At 62.1% G+C, this 16,686-nt stretch overlaps 3 protein-coding genes across 6 annotated transcripts; all 3 read left to right on the forward strand.

The window, feature by feature from the left end:
• Positions 1 to 229: 229 nt before the first annotated feature.
• SPCS2 (signal peptidase complex subunit 2) lies at positions 230 to 4,106 on the forward strand. The gene is made up of 5 exons (XM_054518532.1): positions 230 to 339; positions 1,799 to 1,882; positions 2,145 to 2,304; positions 3,263 to 3,398; positions 3,848 to 4,106. Exons 1-5 carry the CDS (start codon positions 301 to 303, stop codon positions 4,032 to 4,034), a joined length of 606 nt encoding a protein of 201 aa, XP_054374507.1. The 5' UTR covers positions 230 to 300; the 3' UTR covers positions 4,035 to 4,106.
• Positions 4,107 to 5,675: 1,569 nt separating this feature from the next.
• On the forward strand, positions 5,676 to 7,982 carry NEU3 (neuraminidase 3). 2 transcript variants are annotated; one of them, XM_036404216.2, is made up of 3 exons: positions 5,676 to 6,021; positions 6,111 to 6,353; positions 6,443 to 7,982. In XM_036404216.2, the coding sequence occupies exons 1-3, from the start codon at positions 5,995 to 5,997 to the stop codon at positions 7,382 to 7,384; spliced, it is 1,212 nt and encodes a 403-aa protein (XP_036260109.1). In that variant the 5' UTR covers positions 5,676 to 5,994; the 3' UTR covers positions 7,385 to 7,982. The 2 variants fall into 2 exon arrangements, with proteins under 2 accessions (XP_036260109.1, XP_036260110.1); XM_036404217.2 differs by having other exon boundaries at positions 6,114 to 6,353.
• Positions 7,983 to 8,063: 81 nt separating this feature from the next.
• P4HA3 (prolyl 4-hydroxylase subunit alpha 3) lies at positions 8,064 to 13,913 on the forward strand. Of its 3 annotated transcripts, none has more exons than XM_054518526.1 (13): positions 8,064 to 8,968; positions 9,355 to 9,497; positions 9,724 to 9,938; positions 10,540 to 10,689; positions 10,787 to 10,838; positions 11,025 to 11,185; positions 11,269 to 11,445; positions 11,940 to 12,004; positions 12,178 to 12,337; positions 12,769 to 12,831; positions 13,090 to 13,158; positions 13,363 to 13,459; positions 13,646 to 13,913. In XM_054518526.1, the coding sequence occupies exons 1-13, from the start codon at positions 8,325 to 8,327 to the stop codon at positions 13,714 to 13,716; spliced, it is 2,067 nt and encodes a 688-aa protein (XP_054374501.1). In that variant the 5' UTR covers positions 8,064 to 8,324; the 3' UTR covers positions 13,717 to 13,913. The 3 variants fall into 3 exon arrangements, with proteins under 3 accessions (XP_054374501.1, XP_054374502.1, XP_054374503.1); XM_054518527.1 differs by having other exon boundaries at positions 11,028 to 11,185; XM_054518528.1 differs by lacking the exon at positions 12,769 to 12,831.
• Positions 13,914 to 16,686: the final 2,773 nt, after the last annotated feature.

Consider the following 16,686-nt stretch of genomic DNA (forward strand, 5'->3'; position numbering starts at 1 on the left):
ACTCCACCACTGCCCACACTGGGCAGCTGTGCCAGGGCTGAGCAGCCCTTTTGGGGTCGGACGGGGCTTGGAGCAGCTTGATCCATTGGAAGGTTCGACTGGATGGGTTTTAAGGTCGTTCCCAACCCAAATCCTGCGATTCCATGATGGGAGCCCCTCCTGCAGGCCATGGGCGTGGCGGGCGGACGGACTGCATTTCCCAGCGTCCCGCGCGGCGCGAGGGGTCCGGACTTCCGGCCGTGTGGCCAATCAGGAGCGCCCAGGTGTCGCGCGCGGGGCGGGGGCGGAGGCGGCGAGAAGATGGCGGCCAAGAGCGGCCGGAACGGGCTCCTGGACAAGGTACGGCGGGCGGGGCTCCTCGGCCGCCCCGAGCGGCCCCCGGCCCGGCCGGGGCCCCGGGCGGCGCCCCCACAGCCCCGCGCCCTCCCGCGCCCGCCCCGGGCTTCCACCTTCACTCTAGGGTATCGCTCCCTCAGCCCTGGGCATCCTCATCCCTGAGCATCCCCCCTCAGCCCCGAGCATCCCCATCCCTGAGCATCCCCCCTCAGCCTTGGGCATCCTTATCCCTGGGCATCCACATCCCTGAGCATCCCCCCTCATCTCTGAGCATCCCTACTCATCCCTGAGCATCCCCACTCATCCCTGAGCATCCTCATCCCTGAGAATCCTCCCTCAGCCTCCTCCCTTCAGCCCTGGTCATCCCCCTCCATGCTGTAGATGCTCGTAAAAGCAAAAATAAATAGAGGAAAGAATTCGACCCTATTCTCTTAGGGCAAAGGCTGTGGCTTCCAGTTAACTTGTGTGCTAATTAACCCTGGAAGGAAATGCTTCAGGAGCAGCCACCTGAAATGTTTGCTACCATACACCAGTGTGAGAGCTCTGTCCCAGTTCTCTGTGGTTTTTAGATCCTTTTGTGCCTCATAAAACTGGACATGCAGTGACATTCACTGTGTGCCTCAGAATTCCCACGTGCCAGGCCTGGGGGATAGCTGGGCTTTTCCCTCTGCAGCTGCAGGGGAAGCAGATCAAGTTTTGCATCGTATTTTAAAGTGGTTTTGCTCCTTCCAGAGGAGGGAAAGGAGCTCTTTGGGTTGGTAGTTCATCCATCCAGCCTGGGAGCTTCCAGAGCAGGAAAATGACGGGAGTGAAACTGAGGGTTGCTCTGCTGGCAGCTAAGATTCCAGCTCCAGTGACCGGCCCGTTTGGAATAAGGGATGATTTAGGATACTCAGGGCTCAGACTGACATGTCACCAGGCAGTAATGCAGTTCAGGGGAAGGTGGGCCCTTGGAAAAGCTGGGAATTGTTACTGGGGAGGGACCCGTTCCTGCAGAAGATGTGAATGTGCAGAGTGACAGAGTCCTTTGCTTTTATTCCAGAGAATGGCTTTAACTGAAATTTCCTGTTAGTGCCTTTTAATTCCCCCCTTGTACCAAGGTAGTTGGGGGTTCTCATAATTTTCCTCATCCCTCGAGAGTGCATGTGGAGCAGTGTGGCTGGACAGCAGGAGCACATCCAGAGGCAGGAATCCAGCCCAGCTGTCCCTTCCTGGGGATGGCAGCAGGAGCAGCAAATGAGGAAGCAAAACCAAACCTGCTGCCAGAGCCACATCCAGCCTGAGACGAGGTGTGTGGGCTGGAGCCCACCAGGAGCTGCCCAGGCAGATTTTGGGGGCAGATCCCCTCTGTCCAGCCAGGCTTTCCCAAGCAGCTTTGCCTTCTGCTCTGCCCCCTGTCCTGCTGCTCAGGGCAGGAACAGGTTGGGATGGGATTGCCCTCACTCCAGCCTTTCCTTTGCAGTGGAAGATTGATGACAAGCCAGTGAAAATCGACAAGTGGGATGGTTCAGCTGTGAAAAACTCCTTGGATGACTCTGCCAAAAAGGTGAGCTCTCTGTCTCTGCTGAGCTGCCCCTCCTGGGAATCCCTCTGGTTTCCTTCCCCGCTTTTTGGGGTGGGTTGTGCCCACAGCCATGCCGGGTCTGTGGTGGCATCTCCTGTGATTCCCACGTGCCTGTGGGGCCCGATGCAGGCATTAACTCCCCACAACCCTCCTGCTCAGTTTCCTGTGCCCCCCTGGGGTTGCCCCCTTCCCAAAATCAGCGTGGCACGTTCCTGAGAGGCTCAGCTGCCTGTTTGTCCCACAGGTGCTCCTGGAGAAGTACAAGTACGTGGAGAACTTCCGCCTGATCGACGGGCGCCTCCTCATCTGCACCATCTCCTGCCTCTTTGCCATCGTGGCTCTCATTTGGGATTACCTGCACCCTTTTCCCGAATCCAAACCCGTCCTGGCCTTTTGTGTTGTCTCATATCCTTCACAGAGCCTGCTGCGGGTTTGACTCCCCATGTTTTCTGGATGTTCCCATTTTCAGGGAATTGCGTTTCCTGCCATGTGCAGATCAGCTGATAATCAGACAGTTTTCATGTGATGGGAAAGTTCCTGCCTGTCTGGCTGTAATGCCCCTAAATTCGGGTGGTCTGAGGGACTTCCTTTTCTTTTTTGTTCCATCCACAGTCTGGTTCCAGACACGTTTGCTTTTCCCTAATACCACAGGTCAGACACTGAGAAGGGAAAGAGGAAATTCCACAGATCCCTCTGCCAGCAGCTCTGTGCAGAGGGATCTGCACAGGCTGGATCCACTCCACAGCTCACTGCATGAGGCTCAGCAATGCCAAGGAGTAGTGGTGGCCTGGACTGAGGGAATGGTTGGACTCTATGGTCTCAGAGACATTTTCCAACCTAAGCAATTCTGTGATCCTAAGGAATTTCCCTGTTCCTGGCTGTTCTGGGTGGCTTTCAGAACAAATGGGCAACTTGTCTCACAGCACTTGAAATTACTTCATTCCAAAAATGGGAAAGAGGAATTGCTCAGTCTGTGCTTAGGGGGAATGCCCAGCAACTCCTCCTGTGGTTTGTCCAGTCTCCAGTTTTCCCAGCAAATGCCAGAGAATCCCAGTCTGGTTTGGGTGGGAAGGGACCATCCATTCCCACCCCCTGCCATGGGCAGGGACACTGCCACTAAACCAGGTTGCTCCAAGCCCCATCCAGCCTGGCCTTGGGCACTTCCAGGGAGTGAATAATAAATTACTGAAGTTTAAATTTATTAGTTAATTTCTCACACTGATGAAGCGTCAGCCAAACACCGTTTGCAATCCAGATGTCACGAGAGGTGCTTCAACCACGGTGTCTGAGGGGATCCAAGCGACTCCTCTGCCTCATTTCTGCTTCTCCCTGCACCTTCCTGACTTCCTTAACTTCCCTGCACCTATTTTGTGATGATGGGCATCCTGACCATCTATACCTCATACAAGGAGAAGAGCATTTTCCTGGTGGCCCACAGGAAGGACCCGGCGGGGATGGATCCTGACGACGTCTGGCAGCTCTCCTCCAGCCTCAAACGGTACCTGCCTGCTCCAGGGCACCCCTGCCCTGCCTGTTCCTCAGAACCCATCCTGCTCCACCAAATCCATGGCCTGGCCCAGGAATGGGAGCAGCCCCGAGTGGCTTTCTGCCACCGGTGCTCATTTCTTTTAATGTGGGGTGTAAAGGCCTTGAATTGTGTTAATTGTCAGTGCCCAGGAGGGATTTTCCCCCAGACAGGAGGGGGTTTCTGGGACCCTGCTCTGAGGGTTCCTGTCCCCCTGGGACCCTGCTCTGAGGGTTTTCCCCACTGGGGCTCTGCTCTGAGGGTTTTTTCCCCCCAGACAGGAGAGGGTTTCTGTCCCTCTGGGACCCTGTTTTTAGGGATTTCCCCCCAGACAGGAGGGGGTTTCTGTCCCCCTGGGACCCTGCTCTGAGGGTTCCTGTCCCCCTGGGACCCTGCCCTGAGGTGTGTCTGCCCTCCCACAGGTTTGATGACAAGTACACCCTGAAGCTGACGTTCATCAGCGGGAAAACCAAGCAGCAGAGGGAAGCCGAGTTCACCAAGTCCATTGCCAAGTTCTTTGATAACAACGGGACGTTAGTCATGGAGGCCTACGAGCCAGAGGTGTCCAAGCTGCACGACAGCCTGGCCCTGGAGAGGAAAACAAAATGATTTCAGAGCCCAGCCACCTCCCAGCAGCCTGCTAAAGTAACACCAATAAAGTCAAATGGCAAAGAAAGTAAATCATGGCCTCTGTTTTTGTCCTGAAGTCCTATTCCATTTTGGACAAGCAGGAATTTTAATACTGGACCCAAGATTTGTTGCAGCTCATGGCTAAGCTTGGTCTCTGTGCCTGCCTTCCAGGCTCTGAGGTGGACTCCAAAATTGGATTTTGGGGGCCCTCAGGAGGGGAAACACATCACCAATGCTGCCCCAGCGTCCCTGCTTTACCTGGCAGTGCTTTATCACATGGCTCTGTGTCCAGGGGCCTTTTCCAATCCCACCTTTCCATTTCTGGTAGGAGTTCAGGACAAAACCCTTCTGTGAAACAACCATCCCCTCGCAAACCAGTTTGCTTTATTTTTGTATTTATCTAAGTGGGGGTAGAAGATTGTTTTATATAAAAACCTTTTATGTGTTGGGGGGGGAGAATCAAATATGCTACTTCTGTGTGCTCAGCCACGAAGCTTCTCAGAAAGTGTAGAAGATTTTCCAAGCTGTGTCTGTCTGTCTGTCCCGCAGTTCCCTTCTGGCGTCTCCCATTCCACGCGTCCCTTCTATAAACTGGCATTTTTTAAAAGAGAGATTTTTTGGGTTGTTTTTTCAATAAAAGGGAAGAACAGACATCAAACGTGTCCTGGAGCGTCTCTGGGGTGTTTCACGCCTGGGGAGGGAATCCCAGTTCACAAAATCCTCAGGGCTGGAAGAATCCTGGCATTCCCGTGGCACCACCGGTCTTGTCACCCGAACCTCGTCCCCAGGTGCCACAGGATGAGGGTGGCTCCTCCTTTTACCTTGCAGCGCTGGTTGGGCCTGGCTGCCTCACCCCAAGAAGCCCCCAGACGGACCTTCCTGGTTTTCCGGCCCTCCCTGGCCACGCCTGTCCCACAAGGGGCAGGGGACTCTCCTGGCATCCCGAGCAGGATCCTGCCTCCATCCCTCCTGGCTCCCTCCCGCCTGCTCCGGGGAGAAGGTCGGGACTCCTCGGCAGCGGCCCCACCATCAATCTCCTCCTGCTATCCCACCATTCCACCTGCCCATTCCAGGAGCCAGGAGCGCATCACCTGCTCACAGCTGCGCAGGTACTGCCCCTGCTGCCCGCCGGCGCCAGGTTCCGGCAGCTCCCGGGATCCCCGCCCGCCTCCTCGGCCCGCCGAGCGCCTGACCCGGCCCCCCGGCCCCGGGAGCCGCAGGAAGAGGCGGAGCGGGGCGGCCCCGGCGCGGCGGCGGCGGCGGGAGGAGCGGGGTCTGCGGGGATGCGGGGATGCGGGGGATGCAGGAGCGCGGGGCCGGGCACCGAGGGGATGGGGGCTCGGTGCTTGCGAGCTGCAGGGGGGTGCAGGGACACTGGGACTGGGACTGGGATTGGGGGGGGTCACCGGGGTGTAGGGGAGCCGGCTTGGGGGTGTCGGGGGGTACACGGCGAGAATCTGGGTACTGCAGGTGGACGGGGGGCGATCGGGGCCCACCGGGGCTCAGGACATGTGCAGGGGGATGCACGGAGGGGGGATTTGTCACTGGGGGGCCAGGACATGTGCAGGGGGATGCACGGAGGGGGGATTTGTCACTGGGGGTCAGGGCATGGCGCAGCGCAGGGACATGGCGGGTGCCAGTGGGATCCAGGCGGGAGGGGTGCAAGGGAATGGAGGGATGCACGGGCACAGGGACTCCGGGCCAGTGCCGCTGGGGGAGCTTCAGGCGCTGGGAGCTCGGGGGTCCCGGTGCGGGGCAGGAGGTGCTCAGCCCTCGGGAGCAGCGGGAGGTGGCACCGTGGGTGAAGCAGGGGAGCCTGTGCGGTACAGGGGAGCGGCACAGACGGGCAGGAGGGCGGCTGTGACCCCACCGAGGGGCTCTGCTCTCACCCCACTCTCCCACCCTGCTCAGGTCCCAGGGGGAACCTCAGGGCGGCACCATGTCCCAGGCCACCACCTGCCTCAAGGTGAGCATTCAACCCTATCCCTCCCTTACGGGCCACCCCCTCCTTTGCCGGGATTTAACCCTTTACGTCTCACTTTCCCACCCTTTCAGCAGCAGGGGGATGGCGGGGAGAGCCCCCCACCGCTGCCATCACCACCAGGATCCCCGCACATTTTCCCTCCGGAGACGCTGTTCCGACAGGCAGGTGGGGTCACCTACCGCATCCCGGCTCTGCTCTACGTGCCCCCGGATGATTCCTTCCTGGCCTTTGCCGAGAAGCGCTCCTCGGCCCGGGACGAGGATGCCAAGTACCTGGTGCTGCGGCGGGGCCGCCGGCACGGCTCCTCGGTCAAGGTAAAACACCCGCGGGCTGCAGGAACACGAGCTGGGCGCGATGCCGGGGGACTCCCGCGGCTGAGCCCCCTTTTCCTTCCTGCCGGCAGTGGGGTCCCACGGAGGAGCTGTCGGCGCTGACGCTGCCCGGCCACCGCACCATGAGCCCCTGTCCCCTCTACGACGCCAGGAGCGGCACCGTCTTCCTCTTCTGCATCTGCGTGGAGCAGGGGAAGACGGAGCGGTGCCAGATCTGGAGCGGCTGCAGCGCCGCCCGCCTCTGCTTCGCCACCAGCGCCGACGGCGGCCGCGGCTGGGGCGCGCTGCGGGACGTGACGGACGAAGCCATCGGCGCCGACCTGTCCCGCTGGGCCACCTTCGCCGTGGGGCCGGGCCACGGCGTGCAGCTGGACTCGGGGCGCCTGGTGGTGCCCGCCTACGCCTACTACGTGCACGGCTGCCTGTGCGGGGCCCTGCGGCTGCCCTGCTTCACCCGCCAGCACTCGCTCGTCTTCTACAGCGACGACGGCGGGCGCCGCTGGCACAAGGGCGCGCTGCTGGGCGGCGAGCGGACGGGCGAGTGCCAGGTGGCGGAGATCCGCGGCCCCGGGCCGCCCGTGCTCTACTGCAGCGCCCGGGCGCCGCGGGGCTGCCGGGCCGTGGCGCTCAGCACGGACCGCGGGCTGCGCTTCCAGCGGCCGGCGCCGTGCGCGGCCCTGGGCGAGCCGCCGCGGGGCTGCCAGGGCAGCGTGGTCAGCTTCGCCCGCTCCGCCGCCGCGGCGCCCTCCTGGCTGCTCTACTCGCACCCCACCGACCGGCACCGCCGCCGCGACCTGGGGCTCTACGTGAACCCCTCGCCGCTGGACGGGGCGGGCTGGCGGCGGCCCTGGGTGCTGCACGCCGGGCCGGCCGGCTACTCCGACCTGGCCGTCTGCCCCGGAGGCCTCTTCGGGTGCTTGTTCGAGTGCGGAGCCAGCAGCGCCTGCGAGGAAATCGCCTTCTGCCTCTTCACCCTGGAGCCCTCCGGCGAGCAGGAGCTCAAGGCTCCCTAAAATAGACGCGGTTTAGGCAGCGCGGCCGCTCCCGAGCGCTCCGGCGAGCGCGGCAGTGCCGAGACCTCACCGGGACATGGCATCCTGTACACATCGTGTACCTTTTATTTAATTATGCCTTTTAATCACCCGTCAGATGTTGTCGGTGACCTGCGGCAGTGGAGGGAGGATCTGCTCTGGCTTGGCCGAGGGGGATGCCAGCACAGCACACGAAATGCCGCTGCGTCCCCAAAAATCAGCATTTTTCACCTGGTAGCAGCTGAAAAGCAGAAGGTGCCAGCAAGAGCAGCTGATTCCCTGAGGAAAAAGTACCCAGGAATCTTGGTTTAGTGTAAAATATTCCAGTTCCTGTGTTCCTGCAGGTGGCAGAGGATTCCCAGTTTTTACCATTTTTTATCCTGCTTTCTTCACTTGACTGCTTTAGGCTGAGTTTCTCCCTGCCCCCTGGGCAAAAGCGCTCGAATCTTGACTGGGGCCAAGGGGAGAGGAGTGTTGGGGAGTGTTTCATTCTGCTCCACAGGGAACAGCTTGTAGCGTCCCGACAGTGACAGAGACCTCACATCCCCGTGCTGCTGTCAAATAAAATTCTCCCAAAACACGTGAAATCCAGTCCATACAGGGAAAATCCCAACGGGGCTGGCCCTTCCCCAGAAGGATGCAGGATGGCCCCAAGCACGGCACCTCCCACTCCATCCTGGTGCTGCTCTGTGCACGGAGAGGCGGGAGGGGGGCAGACAGGATGGGCAGAAGATCAAATCGAGACGGGCACAGGCAGGATGTGGGCAGGATGGGGCCAAGATGGAACGGGGACGGGCAGGATGGGGCCAGATGAGGACAGAAGGCAAAATGGGAACAGACAGGAGCGGACAGGCAGGATGAAGCTGAGGACGGCGCAGGATGGGGCCGGGGGAGAACAGGGAAAAGGGCAGGGACAGGCAGGATGAGGCCGGGGCAAGACGGAGACAGGCGAGGTGGGGACAAGCAGGGTAGGGACGGATCGGAATGGGGACAGGGACAAGCAGGACGGGGAGCAGCCCCACACCGCCCTCCGCAGCCAGCGTGGCGGATCCGGGGCCCCCCCACCCCTTTTCCCCCCAAAGGCGGGGCCTCTCCGCCCCTTTTCCCCCCGCTTCTCCCGGCGGCGGCGGCGGCGGCCGGATGCGGGAGCTGGGGCTCGGGGCACGGCTGGCACGGGGGGTGCGGGTGCCCTGGGGCACTTGGAGCACCGGGGGCATTGGGGGCGCTGGGGCCACTGCCGGGAGCAGGGGCGCTGGAGGCACTGGGGATCCCGGGAGCGGGGCTGGTGGCGTTGCTGGGACCGGAGGCACTGCGCGCTCTTGGAGCGCTCGGGATTCGGGGGGCACGGGAGGTGCTGGGCATTCTCGGAGCCCTGGGGGCGCTGGGGGCGCTGTGGGCGCTGGGGGTGCTGGGGGCGCTGCTGGCGCTGCTGCCGCCCCCCGCCCCGGCCGAGACCTTCTCCGCGATGCTGAGCGTGCGGGGAGCGCTGGGCGCCGAGCGCCGCCTGCTCCGCCGGCTCCGCTCCTACCTGCGCGACGAGAGCTCCCGCCTGCGCCTCCTCCGCAGGTACCGGCACCCCCCGCCCGCACCCGCGCCCCTCCAGCCACGCATCCCCGCCCCAGGCGTGCGTGATTCCCTGGCTGCGAGGAGGGGTTAGCCCATCCCCACCTTCCACAAAGCTCCCAATTTTCGGGGGTGGCCCTAAATCAGGGGGTGGTGGAAGGATGGGAAGCTGAGACCGGACATGGCTCAGGCCCCCCTTCCCCCAGCTGTGCCCCAGGAGGGGGACATGGCCCCCCAGCCATGTTGCAGCATCCCCAAGGCCATCCCCACAGACCCAGTTTTTGGGCTGGGTCACACAGTCCCTTGGCCAAAGAGCAGGCACTGGGGCGAAGCTGCCCAGCAAAGGGGGTGCCAGCACCAAAGTACCCTCCCGTGGGTTTGCCTTGCAGGTTCTATGAGAAGGTCCAGGCACTGCACCAGGACCCTGAGGCCTCGGTGGACAACCCCTTGCTGGCCTTCAGCCTCATCAAGCGCCTCCACTCGGACTGGCCCAATGTCATCTACAGCGACGAGGCCACCAGGAACACCCAGGGTACCCACCCAGCAGGGGAGGGTGCCCAGCCTCGTGTCCCCTGTCACCGAGGCCAGGGAATAGATGGAGGGGCCGGGGAATGGGTGGAGAAGTAAGAAAATTGTTGGGGGAGCAGAATGGATGGAGGAGCAGGATGTGGGGTCCCCAGGGAAAAGAGCTGATAAGGGCAACTGCACCTCATCATTTCATTTACCCTGCTCTCCTCCACCTCTGTCCCACCGTGCAGCACTCCATGCTGGGCTCAGGGAGGTGGAGCAGGAGCTGCCTGGAGCCGAGGACCTGGAGGGGGCGGCCAGGGCGCTGATGAGGCTGCAGGACGTGTACGCCCTGAGCGTCAAGGGCCTGGCCAGCGGCGTCTTCCAGAGAGCCGGGCAGCCACCCCTCTACAGCCCCGGCCGGCGCGCCTCCCTCTCTGCCGACGACTGCTTCCACGTGGGAAAGGTCAGGGGGAGCCCCACAGGCCCCCACAAAGCTTCCCCAGCCTGCGGGGCGCTGCTTCCACGGGGACGGGCACGGGGGTTTCCTCACATGGGGTGGGATGGAAGCGCAGGTGCAAACAGGGATGGAGATTGAGGTGGGGATGGAACTGGAAAGGGAGGGACGGGACAGGATGGAGATGGTGTGGGAGGGAATGGGGATGGAGATGGCAACAGGAAAGTGACAGATGGGATGGGATGGGATGGGATGGGATGGGATGGGATGGGATGGGATGGGATGGGATACGGGATGGGACGGGTTGGGATGGGATGGGATGGGACGGGACGGGACGGGACGGGATGGGATGGGATGGGATGGGACGGGGTGGGATGGGATGGGATGGGATGGGATGGGATGGGATGGGATGGGATGGGATGGGATGGGACGGGACGGGACGGGACGGGAGGGGACGGGACGGGACGGGACGGGACGGGGTGGGATGGGATGGGATGGGATGGGATGGGATGGGATGGGATGGGATGGGATGGGATGGGATGGGATGGGATGGGATGGGGTGGGATGGGGTGGCCCAGCTGTCAGGTGCAGGTGACGTGTTGCCCTGCAGGTGGCCTATGACACAGGTGACTATTACCACTCCATTGCATGGCTGGAGGAGGCTGTCAGCCTCTTCCGCCTCTCCTACGGCAGCTGGAACCTGGAGGACCGCAGCAGCCTGGAGGATGCTCTGGACCATCTGGCCTTCTCCTACTTCATGGTACAGCCATGAATCCCCTCCCCATGCCCAGTGCCCAGCAGAGCCAAACCGTGGGTGGGAGGATGGATGCTGATGGGGTCTCCACTCCCCCGCCCAGGCTGGAAACATCTCTCACGCCTTGAGCCTCTCCAGGGAGTTTCTCCGCTACGGTATGTGGGACAACCCTGGATGCAGCAGGAAGAGGGAAAAGATTTTGGGATGTCCCCATCACCTCTGCATGACAACAGCCTCCCTCACCCCACTTCTTGTCCCCATCTGGGGTAATTCTCCAGGGACCCATGCCAGGGAAGGGGGTTGATGGGGGCGCAGCCCTCTGGGTGACACCACCTCCCCAGCAGATCCCAGAAACCAAAGGGTGTCCAGGAACGTGGCCAAGTACAAGAAGCTGCTGGAGACGGGGATGGGGGCAAGTGCCAGGCCCCTGCAGCGCCCCAACAGCACCCGCCTGCAGAGCCGTGACGCCTACGAGGAGCTGTGCCAGCGCCCCAGGGCACAGGTGGGACTGCCAGGGCTGCCGGGGTCCCCCAGCACCTCTGGGGTCCCCCTCCCCACGCCCTCCTTGGTCTCTTCCCTCCCCAGGCAGCCCCAGAGCAGCTCCTGCACCTCAGCTGCTCCTACGAGACCAACGGCAGCCCCTTCCTGCTCCTGCAGCCTGCCAAGAAGGAGATGGTCCGGACCCAGCCCCACGTGGCTCTGTACCACGATTTCATCACCGATGCTGAGGCTGAGACTATCAAGGGGTTGGCAGGGCCCTGGGTGAGCCCTCCCTGTCCCCAGGGATGCCCCTTTCCTGCAGCAGGGTGATCATGATCCAGGGTGAATGCAGAGATAGGAGGGGTTTTAAGGCCAAAGCCTCCTCCAGGGAGTTCAGATGGGAGGGGGCTTGGAGCAACCTCATCTAGTGGAAGGCGTCCCTGCCTATGGCAGGGCGTGGAACTGGATGATCTTGGAAGGGCCCTTCCAACCCAAACCACTCTTGGATTAGATGAGACCCTGGGAATGAGGACCCCAGTTCCATGTGAGTCGTTTGAGTCCCCTAAAAGACTTTTTGGAAGAAACCAGGTCCACAGATGCACCTAAACCACTTCCCAACCAGGCCTGACTTGGTGACTCTGCCTGCTGCCACTGCTCCCCTCACCCCAGTGAGACCCCTTGGGGTGGGACAACCAGCTGGCACAAACCCACCACGGCCCCTGCTTGGTGTGAGGGTCCCCATGCGTGACAACACGCCTCCCCCATGTGTCCCTCAGCTGCAGAGATCCGTGGTTGCCTCCGGGGAGAAGCAGCAGAAAGCCGAGTACCGGATAAGCAAGAGGTAGCGGCCACCCCTCCCTTGTCCTCCAGCCACTCTGTGGGACCCCCGTGGCTCCGTGGCCACCTCTGGGGTGGCAGCAGGGCCGTGCTGGGAGGCCTGGCTCCTCCAGCAGTGCCCTGGGGGTGAAGCCCAGCTGCAGGTGAATTTGGGGGCTGATGCGAGGTGTCCCGCAGCGCGTGGCTGAAGGACACGGCCGACCCCGTGGTGCGGGCGCTGGAGCGGCGCATGGCCGCCCTCACCGGCCTGGACCTGCGGCCGCCCTACGCCGAGCACCTGCAGGTGGTCAACTACGGCCTGGGAGGCCACTACGAGCCACACTTCGACCACGCCACGGTCAGGGAGCTGCCAGGCTGGGGACACCGGGGGTGACGCCCAGGGGGGCTCCTGGGGTGCTCCTGGGGTGGGCCCTGGGATATTCCTGGGGATGGGCCCTGGGATGCTCCTGATGGTGCTGCTGGGATGGTGCCCAAGGGAAGACCCCGAACGTCCCTGGGGGTGTCCCCATGGTGATCCCGAGGTTATTCCCTGAGATGTTCCTAGTGATGCACCATGGTACGGCCCCTGGCAGGGGTGGGATGGATGGTCCCGGGATGTTGATCCCTGGGTGGGTGCCTGGGGAGGGAGGGAAGGAGGGAGAGAAAAGAAGGGAAAAGGAGGGATTTTCTAGGGGGGAACAGCATGGGGCAGCTTAGAGCTCTGAGGGGCCTCTGGGCTGAGCTGTGTCAGGGCAGCACTGACCGTGCCCACCTCCCCTCCTGGAGCAGTCCACCAAGAGCCCCCTGTACAGAATGAAGTCAGGCAACAGGATCGCCACAATCATGATCTACGTGAGTCCCCCCTCGTTTCCAGGCCTGGAGGGATGAGCCTGGCTTGGCCCTCAGGGGGTTGGGATGGGTGAGGGCAGCCCTAAAACACTGGAATGCGTGGGAAGTGCCAGCATCTGTGGAATGTGCAGGAGCTTGTGCCGTGGGAAAGTGGGAGAACAGAGCTGGGGCCCAAGGGAGGTTTTGTGCCTCAGTTTCCCTGTGCAAAGGAGCACCACAGGGAAGGGGGGACCAAGGCTCCTGTTTTTGCTCCTTTTCCAGCTGAGTGCAGTGGAGGCTGGAGGCTCCACTGCTTTCATCTATGCCAACTTCAGCGTGCCTGTGGTCAAGGTGAGGGCTCGTGTGGAACTGCTGGGAGCAGGGAAGGGAGAGGGCACTGCCCTCTGTATCCCAGCTCCTGCAGGGAATTGTGGTCAAGCCTCTCCTGATGCCAAACCCCAGCCCCGGGCTCCCTAATCTGTTTTGGGGTGCCAAAATTCACTCTTGGGGATCCCAGCTCTGTTTTGGGGTACCAAACCTGTCTCTGCTCCGCAGAATGCGGCTCTTTTCTGGTGGAACCTGCGGAGGAACGGGAATGGTGATGGGGACACCCTCCACGCCGGCTGCCCCGTCCTGGCCGGGGACAAGTGGGGTGAGAGATGCTACCAGGGCTCACCCCGGGGCTGGAGGCACCGCTCCACCGACAGGGAGGCAGAGGGGCTGGGAATGCACAAATATCCTGCACAATAGGGGAAAAGTTCCCCGACAGCAGCACAGGATCAGAGAAAGGTGCCGAGGGAAGGGAGCAGACAGGGGTCCGTGTCCTTGTCCCTTCCAGTGGCCAATAAGTGGATCCATGAGTACGGGCAGGAGTTCCGGCGGCCGTGCAGCGCTGACCCTCAGGACTGAGCTGCCCTGGGACCACAGATGTGACATCTGATGTGACATCTGCAGGTGGCAAAGCCACCCCCGCACAGCATCTCCCCAAGGACGGAGCGAGGGAGGGAGGGAGGGAAGGGGGCAGCAGCGGAGCAGCGCATGATCGGGAGGGGCGCTTGCTCAACCACAGCCAAACTGGTTGGAAATAAAGTCTTTTATAAACCGGAGTTTGTTCTGGGGTGCCAAACCCTATCCCGGAGGCTCCCATCTGTTTTGGAATGCCTGAATCCAGTCTTGGGGAGAAGGCAGCTCCTTCCAACCAGGCCCATCAACCCGCCAGGCTTCCCATTCCCTGGCCCTCGCTCCATGCCCAGCGATGCCCACTGCAGTTTCCCATTCCCTGGCCCTCGCTCCATGCCCAGCGATGCCCGCTGCAGTTTCCCATTCCCCGGCCCTCGCTCCATGCCCAGCGATGCCCGCTGCAGTTTCCCATTCCCCGGCCCTCGCTCCATGCCCAGCGATGCCCGCTGCAGTTTCCCATTCCCTGGCCCTCGCTCTGTGCCCAGCGATGCCCGCTGCAGTTTCCCATTCCCCGGCCCTCGCTCCATGCCCAGCGATGCCCGCTGCAGCTTCCCATTCCCTGGCCCTCGCTCCATGCCCAGCGATGCCCGCTGCAGTTTCCCATTCCCCGGCCCTCGCTCCATGCCCAGGGATGCCCGCTGCAGTTTCCCATTCCCCGGCCCTCGCTCCATGCCCAGCGATGCCCGCTGCAGTTTCCCATTCCCTGGCCCTCGCTCCATGCCCAGCGATGCCCGCTGCAGTTTCCCATTCCCCGGCCCTCGCTCCATGCCCAGCGATGCCCGCTGCAGTTTCCCATTCCCCGGCCCTCGCTCCATGCCCAGCGATGCCCGCTGCAGTTTCCCATTCCCCGGCCCTCGCTCCATGCCCAGCGATGCCCGCTGCAGTTTCCCATTCCCTGATACTCGCTCCATGCCCAGCGATGCCCACTGCAGTTTCCCATTCCCTGGCCCTCGCTCCATGCCCAGCGATGCCCGCTGCAGTTTCCCATTCCCCGGCCCTCGCTCCATGCCCAGGGATGCCCGCTGCAGTTTCCCATTCCCTGGCCCTCGCTCCATGCCCAGCGATGCCCGCTGCACTTTCCCATTCCCTGGCCCTCGCTCCATGCCCAGGGATGCCCGCTGCAGTTTCCCATTCCCTGATACTCGCTCCATGCCCAGCGATGCCCACTGCAGTTTCCCATTCCCTGGCCCTCGCTCCATGCCCAGGGATGCCCGCTGCAGTTTCCCATTCCCTGGCCCTCGCTCCATGCCCAGCGATGCCCGCTGCAGTTTCCCATTCCCCGGCCCTCGCTCCATGCCCAGGGATGCCCGCTGCAGTTTCCCATTCCCCGGCCCTCGCTCCATGCCCAGCGATGCCCGCTGCACTTTCCCATTCCCCGGCCCTCGCTCCATGCCCAGCGATGCCCGCTGCACTTTCCCATTCCCCGGCCCTCGCTCCGTGCCCAGCGATGCCCGCTGCACTTTCCCATTCCCCGGCCCTCGCTCCATGCCCAGTGATGCCCGCTGCAGTTTCCCATTCCCTGATACTCGCTCCATGCCCAGCGATGCCCACTGCAGTTTCCCATTCCCTGGCCCTCGCTCCATGCCCAGCGATGCCCGCTGCAGTTTCCCATTCCCCGGCCCTCGCTCCATGCCCAGTGATGCCCGCTGCAGTTTCCCATTCCCTGGCCCTCGCTCCATGCCCAGCGATGCCCGCTGCACTTTCCCATTCCCCGGCCCTCGCTCCATGCCCAGCGATGCCCGCTGCAGTTTCCCATTCCCCGGCCCTCGCTCCATGCCCAGCGATGCCCCTGCAGCCCCCGGGAGCCCGCGGCTCTCCGCGGCCTTTCCCGGTGCCTCCCTGCCCGCTGCTCCGCGGCGCCGAGCGGACCGGGCTCCCTCCCTCAGCCCGCTGAGCGAGCCTGGGCTTTGTTAGCCTAGGCAAGAGGGTTGGGTTCGCTTTTTTTTCCCCCTTTTCCTGGCCTGGGAGACCGTGGGAGCAATACAGCAATCCTTCCTTTTTATTTTTCCCCCGAGCTGTTCGGTTCGGTTTGGGCCCAGGACCTCAGAGCCGGCGGGAGGAGCATCGGCCGGGGACGGGAGGGGCCGCCCCGGCCCGGCCCGGCCCCAAACTCGGCACAGCCGAGCCAACCGGAGGAAGGACACCAGATGCAGCGGCATCATCTGCAGTGACGAGGGGACATCGCCATAAATCCACAGGTTCCCTGTGTTTAGCCCGAGGTGCTGGGTGCCCCCTTTGTGTTCGTCTTCCCCGGGACGGGAGCCGCCGCCATTTTCTCCCCTCCCCACTACGTTGCGGCCCCTGTGGGCTTTCCCCCTTTCCTGGGATTTTGTTCTGTTTTGTTGGGGGTTTTTTGTTTGTTTTGGTTTGGTTTGGTTTGTTTCGTTTCCTTTAATTTCATTTGGTTTTGTTTATATCCAGCGGGAGTGGGGGGGGGGGCAGTGGTGTTAAGGTCGGACAATTCAATATCTAGCATTTATTAATTTTCATTTTCCTGTGCCTTGTGGGCACTCTGAGGAAAAATGATTGGGCTTTCACCTACTGCTGTTAACCGCCTACTGGCAGAAAGGGATTGTTTGAGCCCTTTCTTTAGAGGAAACACTCCTTCCAGAGCGTTTTTCTCCTAAACTTGTCTCTAAACCGAGCCGCTCATCCAGGTGGCATTTGGGTGAGATTCAAACCCTCCGGCATGGAAACCCAGCTCTCCAGGGAGATCCCCATATCACCTCCTGGCCTGGCAAAGGGAAGGGACAGAAATCGGGAGGGGGATGAAGCAGAAGGCAGAGCTCTCCCCAGGCTCTCCTTGCTTTGGGGTCAGAAATGCGCTTTTATCGCTCCTGGCTGTGTTCATCCAGCCTGGATTAACCCTTCCATGGGCACACAGGGACAGGGCTGAGCTGCAGGGAGCATTGGGCAAGG

The sequence above is a fragment of the Molothrus ater genome, chromosome 2 (genome assembly GCF_012460135.2).
Source record: "Molothrus ater isolate BHLD 08-10-18 breed brown headed cowbird chromosome 2, BPBGC_Mater_1.1, whole genome shotgun sequence".
NCBI lineage: Eukaryota > Metazoa > Chordata > Aves > Passeriformes > Icteridae > Molothrus > Molothrus ater.

What these genes read in the sequence shown, in the direction of transcription:
- SPCS2 (XM_054518532.1), top strand. Translation starts at nt 301, where the DNA reads ATGGCGGCCAAGAGCGGCCGGAACGGGCTCCTGGACAAG. An exon ending in TGGATGACTCTGCCAAAAAG is followed by an intron (nt 1,883 to 2,144) that starts GTGAGCTCTCTG and finishes TTTGTCCCACAG; the next exon opens with GTGCTCCTGGAGAAGTACAA. An exon ending in CTCTCCTCCAGCCTCAAACG is followed by an intron (nt 3,399 to 3,847) that starts GTACCTGCCTGC and finishes GCCCTCCCACAG; the next exon opens with GTTTGATGACAAGTACACCC.
- NEU3 (XM_036404216.2), top strand. Translation starts at nt 5,995, where the DNA reads ATGTCCCAGGCCACCACCTGCCTCAAG. An exon ending in AGGCCACCACCTGCCTCAAG is followed by an intron (nt 6,022 to 6,110) that starts GTGAGCATTCAA and finishes CCACCCTTTCAG; the next exon opens with CAGCAGGGGGATGGCGGGGA. An exon ending in GGCACGGCTCCTCGGTCAAG is followed by an intron (nt 6,354 to 6,442) that starts GTAAAACACCCG and finishes TCCTGCCGGCAG; the next exon opens with TGGGGTCCCACGGAGGAGCT.
- P4HA3 (XM_054518526.1), top strand. Translation starts at nt 8,325, where the DNA reads ATGAGGCCGGGGCAAGACGGAGACAGGCGAGGTGGGGACAAGCAGGGT. An exon ending in CAGGGAGTTTCTCCGCTACG is followed by an intron (nt 10,839 to 11,024) that starts GTATGTGGGACA and finishes CCACCTCCCCAG; the next exon opens with CAGATCCCAGAAACCAAAGG. An exon ending in TCAGCGTGCCTGTGGTCAAG is followed by an intron (nt 13,159 to 13,362) that starts GTGAGGGCTCGT and finishes TCTGCTCCGCAG; the next exon opens with AATGCGGCTCTTTTCTGGTG.